Source organism: Saccoglossus kowalevskii, chromosome 9, assembly GCF_978046115.1.
Source record: "Saccoglossus kowalevskii chromosome 9, keSacKowa6.1, whole genome shotgun sequence".
Classification (NCBI taxonomy): domain Eukaryota; kingdom Metazoa; phylum Hemichordata; class Enteropneusta; family Harrimaniidae; genus Saccoglossus; species Saccoglossus kowalevskii.
This window is the reverse complement of record NC_140649.1, coordinates 14,706,663-14,713,382: the sequence shown is the minus strand read 5'-3', so window position 1 is coordinate 14,713,382 and position 6,720 is coordinate 14,706,663. Positions and strand designations below refer to the sequence as shown.

The following is a 6,720-nucleotide window of genomic DNA, read 5'->3' as shown; positions in this document are numbered from 1 at the left end:
TTTACCTCAATAATGTAATCCTTCGATCCTCGAATTTCAATTTCATTTAACGTCATGGGAAAACTAGGAATTATGATTCTACCGTCTCGGGGCGCTACATATATTTCGTCTCGGTTTAAAATGTTGATGATGTTATTAATAAGTGGCAATATGTTGTGAAATCTCTCGGTTGAAAATTTCATATTGTAAAAGTGACTGTAAGAAAGTAAAATGTAACTGCCCGATTTCCGTAACCATTGCAAAAAGTATGCACCATGAAAGTGCGCGGCCGCTTCAATCTCTGGTTGATTGTATTTGTGAATATTTCTAGGTATCATAAGTATTTCACATTCTATACAGACGTGAGCCTGAGAGTTTGGGTTTGGTGTTTTGGGTTCTTATATGATGAGTGTATATAGTATATGCATTTCTATAAACTATTGTAGATGATGTGTCATTGGTGGCTGCCCAGTGGTTTTGAATGAATTTGGTGATGAAACAAGAATTGTGCATTCATTTTACGAGCTATTATTATATGTAAATATAATTTACAGTTGGTTTGTGGTTTTGATGAAATGTCATTTTTTTGTCAAAAACACTCAAATAGACAATTTTGAACATGTTAACGATTCCTTAATACGCATGCTTAGTGTTGACGTCACATGCATGGTTTTCTTTGGAAATCTATTCCAAAATAATAAACTGACGGTCAGGGTGTTTCTCTCTATAATTTTTGTTATATGCCTCCCACGATTCATTAAATTACTAAAAAAACATAACTAAAAACATAACCCGCAAACTGTTTTGCCTTTTGATGTCACAGTTACAGACACTGTCATAGAGCTGGCCACATTCGCAATGCTACTTGAAGCTAGTGTATATCTACTTGGATGGGTGTCACTAGTTGTTGGCAGAATTGTCTCCGAGGAGAATTCTAAATGCGTTGGTTTGCAATAAACTACAATTACATGGATTCATATGTGTATAGTAATATATTTTATACCTGTCGTTTATAATTTCCGGGATTCAGTTTACTTGCAGTAACGAGGCGCTTGCAAGGTTTACAAGCTCGTATCCAATGTTGCGTGTTTTAATTTGTATATTGTTTGCTTGTAATTTGTTATTTGCTTCTATTTTAATAGAAATACACAAATTATTACGACTCTAAACAAATTCACTGTGCTTTTTACCGCTAGGTACCATGCCAATCCAAGTCGTTTAGAACACAGTTAGAAGGTCTTGGTGAAGGTGCGTACTTTACAGACACGATTGCTCTTGCATTATGTGTACCAGTATTATTTGTTACACTGTGATTACCCAAACAAACCAAATGCATATAGTCACTGCAAGTATACTGACATTATAAATCGTAAAATAAACGGCATACTTGTCTACATCAATGAAGTACAGATACGTGTCCCCAGCAATTTTGCGCCCAGTCAATCATTCAACAGATTGTCAGTTATCGAGCGGAGAGGAACCGTATGTGTATATTTGCATAAAACTACTATTATTCTGATTCCACAGCTGAGAAATGTCTCAAATGCCATTTAAACGAAAAACTGAGCTTCCAGGAATGTTTATCCAAGCCTGAAGGACCGGACAAGTATGAAATATGCCAACCAGCGAGGGTAAGTATCAAGTAGAGTGACGACATTTTAATTGCTCCCACTAACCATACATGATTTGAAAGGGCGGGGTGAGTGAACGATGAAACAGTACACCTAGGGCATTTAGAGCATATTTCTCGGTATGACGGAGCTTCGGATAGATTATTCAATGCTGACCACGGATATACATTGATTGATCGATGCTTTCTCTATGTTTGTGTTTCAGTATATGTAATGATAACTTTGCTCTTTTATTATCTCACAGCCGGAATGCATGTCCCAGTTATGGAATTGGAAAGGAGGGAATAAACTTGTATTCGCTTCAGAGTGCCAAGAAATAGAGGTGAGCGTTCAGACGATATAATTTATTGCGGAAAATATATTTTAATGTTTTGTGAATACACGTACTTGTATTTCCAAAGTAGTCAAATTTTAGAGTACGTGAAGTATACCCACAAACCGAACACCTTAACTAAATCTATTATACCTTTGCAATGACAACCATTCCCATGAAAATATGGAATATAATTATATCTTCAACACATGCACAACACGCCCTAACCTCACTGTACGTACCATGTACTTATATTGTAGGCATGCTTCCAGGAAAGCAAGAATGAACCTAAATCAAATAACTGTGACGATCCTCCTATTCATGTCGCGACAAAGTGCCGTTACTGTTGCAACGAGCAGAATGTCACCGTAGAACATTTCTGCCCCCCTCCCGAACTACCCGATGGTTAGTATATGGAAATATTTACTATCATTAAATTTCATTGAATTTGAATTTGACGAGTCTTGTTTAAATCTTCACGAATATTGCCACTACATTTACTAGAATTAATTGTAATGATTTGTATGTGGAATATCGTTATAATTGGTAGTTACTTGTTTATTTAATATTTCACACAATGTTATGGTCGTTTCATGTAACTAACGTAATTAAAGTTATATGTATTATCAGAGGTACATTACTTGGGGTTTGCAACTATGGTGACATGATACCAAGACCCCGTTTCAATCTCGCTCTCGCATAAGCGTTCCAACTCAGAAAAATGCGAATGCGCATGCCCGGCAAGGTAACTAGGATACTGGGATGTCCAGGTGGATCAAAATAGCTGCTCACGATATGACGGATAACTATATTTTCTGTACATTTCCGATGTATTATATTTTTTCACTATGAATGTGGTAATACATGTTTTATTACAAACCGCCTATGTCATGTCAGAAGGTCGTAGAATCAGTCTCGCTATCTACGAGATGAGACTTGAATGGAATCTCGACATGGTGTCACCGTACAGTACTATGTGCGTTGCAAACCCCAAGTAATGTACCTCTGGTATTATTAATACATACAGGTTTAAAAAATTACATATTATTAATACATACAAATTTAAAAAATTATTAGCCGGGGAAAAATATCTGGATTCTATTACTATAAGTGTTTTTAGAAAATCTCTCGCTTGTTTTAGAATATCTGCTCATGAGCTCATGATTGAAAAGGGTAGGGCATTGGGAATACCACTTGACCAAAGATTGTGTCCTCTTGGTTGTAATCTCATTGAAAACGAGTTCCACTTTCTATTACAATGCCCCAAATTTGAGGAAATTAGAACTCGTTTTATACACAAGTTTTACTATTGCCCAGCGCTTGAATGGAAATTTATTTTGCTACTGCAATCTGAAAATACACATATAATACAAAATCTTGCAAAATACGTATTCTACTCTTTACAAAAACGTCATAGTTTGTTGGAGGGAAATTTAACTGAAATATAAATTTAATTTGGTATTCATAGGTGAAGTATAAATTTGTAATATTCAGACAAGCAGTAGCAGTGATTATTCTTGTCAAACGATTTATTTATTTGTGTTACATTTAAGTGTGTACATTATGGCCTATGGCCAATGGTACTGAATAAATATATATATATATATATATAATACATACAGGTTAATCATGCTGCGATTAATAGTTCTTTCTGGTTGAATTTGACTGGGTGAAATAAGTTGCTAGTCACATGAAATGAAAAACGTCAGTTTGCATGTCAAGCTCCCATGATGCAATGGTAAAACATAAAGTATGCTATAACCCTATCACCTGAGAGCCAATCACATTATGCGTGTCATATTGGATTTCTTTTTTTAGCTTGGGAGCTTTGTAGCTGCTGGGGCGATCCACATTGTCGATCGTTTACCGGACGAAGGTTCACAATCGGTGGGGAATGTTTTTATGCACTCTCCAAAACATACCATGGAACGAGGAGAATCTCCGTAGAGGTGGACTATACCGAACATGGATCGCAGTTCCACATAAAAACGTTGCGAATCGAAGTAGCGGACAAAAATAGACCAGAGGTGATCCTAACCGTTGGTCCGAATGATGGCATTAATCCGTGTATCATTGAGGTAGGTGTAGTTCATTCATTCGTTCATTCATTCATTCATTCATATTTATTGGTCCGAATAGCGTGTATCTATTTACTACTGATGGTTACTGACACGGCGCTGTTTTAACTTCTAAGTACTAGCAACAATAAATAGTTATCATTTTGCGAGTTTCTCATTGTTTTCATTCATTGTTTTCATTCATTGTTTTTTTTTACGTAGCTAAATGGTGTCGAAATCGTTCCGATTTTTCCTGACACCATTGAACTTGAAGGCGTATTTCTATTGAATATGAATGCTGACCACGTAGTTGAAATATCGATGAAAAGACGTGACAGTGACAGGGAATACAATTTTGTTGTCCTATGGCTTCCACATCGCATTGTTCAGGTTATGCTAAAGAGAGACTTTCACAACAAATTGGAAATAGAAGGCATATGTGGTAACCCGGATGACAACCCAGACGATTTCCCTGATAATGCCCAGAAATTTGCCGAACAATTCCAGCGGTAAGTAGTAAGAACATTCGGTCAATGCACTTTTGACAGTATTGTGTGTTATGGTATATGGTTCTGAGGTTTGGAATCTGCCAATGTAACCGTGTACCAGCTCAGTGATGCCATTGACTCGTATGCCAGTGTTGTGAAACCATTTGGGCGCCAAAATCAACTTTCGTTAATTTCAACAAAATAAAATATGTCACATTTTTCAAAGATATTTTTTGTCTAAAATTGTGTTTAAATCCTGTAGCCATTAGAAAATGATGTTCATTTGGTTGAAAAAAAAATTTGGCGGGAAAAATTATGGCATTCAAAAGGCTGCTGAACTACAGATCGAATACAAATAATACGAGTATGATATATAATGGTGGTTTCGACTACATAAATTTGATATCAATGACATCAAAATTTTGGTTTCTAATTTTGTTTTTACTTTTTATTTCAGATGTTATTAACCACTACACTTCAGTTACATCAATAGACATATACAACAAGTTATTGTTTGTTTGTTTGTTTGTTAGTGAGTTTTAATAATCGGACGTATGCAAGTAGAATGGTATTATTCTAGTCAGTGTTCAAATAACTATATTGCCGAGAAGTAATAAAATATGAATATAAAAACGCATATCAAGTGTTTGTATAGAACTATATAAATTTCTTATAAATATTCTTCCAAGTGGTGATACGCAATACGCATTCTATATCATAAACACATATGTTGGGTTTCCGACAGACTGTCGACAGTTCTTGGGCCCAATGAAGAGTCACTTATTTTCAAACGCCGTAGGCGTTTTAACGAAATGCCGAGAGGGCCGTAAGGCCCGAGAGACTGTTACAGCTTGCATGACTCGCCTTGATATTAATTATGCATGCAGAGAATGACGTAGACAAATTTGAATTGTGTCAACACAGGTGGCGCTATTCAGCGGTTGGTTTGCGGCGATCTGCGTGTCAATGGTCTTTACTAGACTTGTCACATCCGACAATGTACAACACACACTTACATAAGGTAAGGTTCATGCCAGGTTCGGCCACGTATGTGCAGTCGGTCCGGCGAACCATTTATTTAACAAAACATACTAATAAAGCCGACTAAAAACGGCTGTCATTACATTGCATGTAGTGTTCAAATTGAAATAAACTAAATGAGAGAAAAAATAACCTACATGAACTGCAAAAAAGATCGACTATTGATGCTCGAAATCAACATTACTCGGTTAAAGAAACATTTAAAATAACTGACAAAAAACATCGACAAAATAGTAACCCCCGTTACTGGCACGCCGACCGCCCAGGAAAAACCAGGAATAAAAAACCCTTTGAGGAAAAAATACCTGGAAACCTGTACCCGTCGCACTGTCTATCGTGCCCAGGGGAAGGTGGCGGGTGTCGCCCTGTATTATACAACAAACTTACAAAACAACAAGTTGAAAACTGCACTGTAGCGAGACTGTCCTAGATTGACATTCAACCTTCTGTCCTCCACTTAAATACCCCTTGTCACATGACCCCACATATCATACCCGTCTGTTTGCCATCTCGCACAGACAATAGTTACCCGCTATACTGCGAAACGCGGTTAACAATATGTCTTTACTAGACTCGTCACATCCGACAATGTACAACACACACTTGCATAAGGTAAGGTTCATGCCAGGTTCGGCCACGTAGATTAAAAAAAGAACGGGCCCGTACGTACACCTACAAAGTTTGCGAAATTGACAAATGACTAGCCAGCGAGTCAACAGCGTCGCCATCTTGGCGGTATCTGATTGGCCCTGGCCGTAAACGTGCATTAGATGCGGCAGTTGCACCTCCTGCCCGCAAAGAATGAATGCCAAATCTAAAGCATCATCACCATGCACTGCCCAAGACGTTTGACAATCGTCTCCTTCGCTCTGGTGTAACATAACGGCACACAACTCAATCGAGTCTAGAAATAACGACTGTATTATCCCTGTTTGCACTGCTCAGCTTTAACTGAGAAAATAAAAAATGACTTGTGGTTTTCGTAAATAACATAGCAAAATAAAAACTCAAATTAACTTCAAATTAACAAAACTGTACATAATGAGTATTTCATACAAAGCGACTTCAAAATATTTCCGCAGATACAGAGTCATATGCTATATATGCTGGGATAGACTATCAGTGAAAAGATGGATGGTTGGATAACCGTAACCAGCTGTAATAGGTAATTGTGTAAACATGACTGTTGGAGACTAAGCAAACATTCAAAC

General features: G+C 37.1%; 1 protein-coding gene across 1 annotated transcript; it reads left to right on the top strand.

The window, feature by feature from the left end:
- The first annotated feature begins 837 nt into the window (after positions 1-837).
- Positions 838-5,105, top strand: LOC100375590 (uncharacterized). Its single transcript, XM_085503954.1, has 8 exons — positions 838-921; positions 1,176-1,227; positions 1,507-1,610; positions 1,855-1,932; positions 2,184-2,328; positions 3,742-4,001; positions 4,203-4,489; positions 4,926-5,105. The coding sequence occupies exons 1-8, from the start codon at positions 838-840 to the stop codon at positions 4,933-4,935; spliced, it is 1,020 nt and encodes a 339-aa protein (XP_085360080.1). The 3' UTR covers positions 4,936-5,105.
- The last annotated feature ends 1,615 nt before the right edge of the window (positions 5,106-6,720 follow it).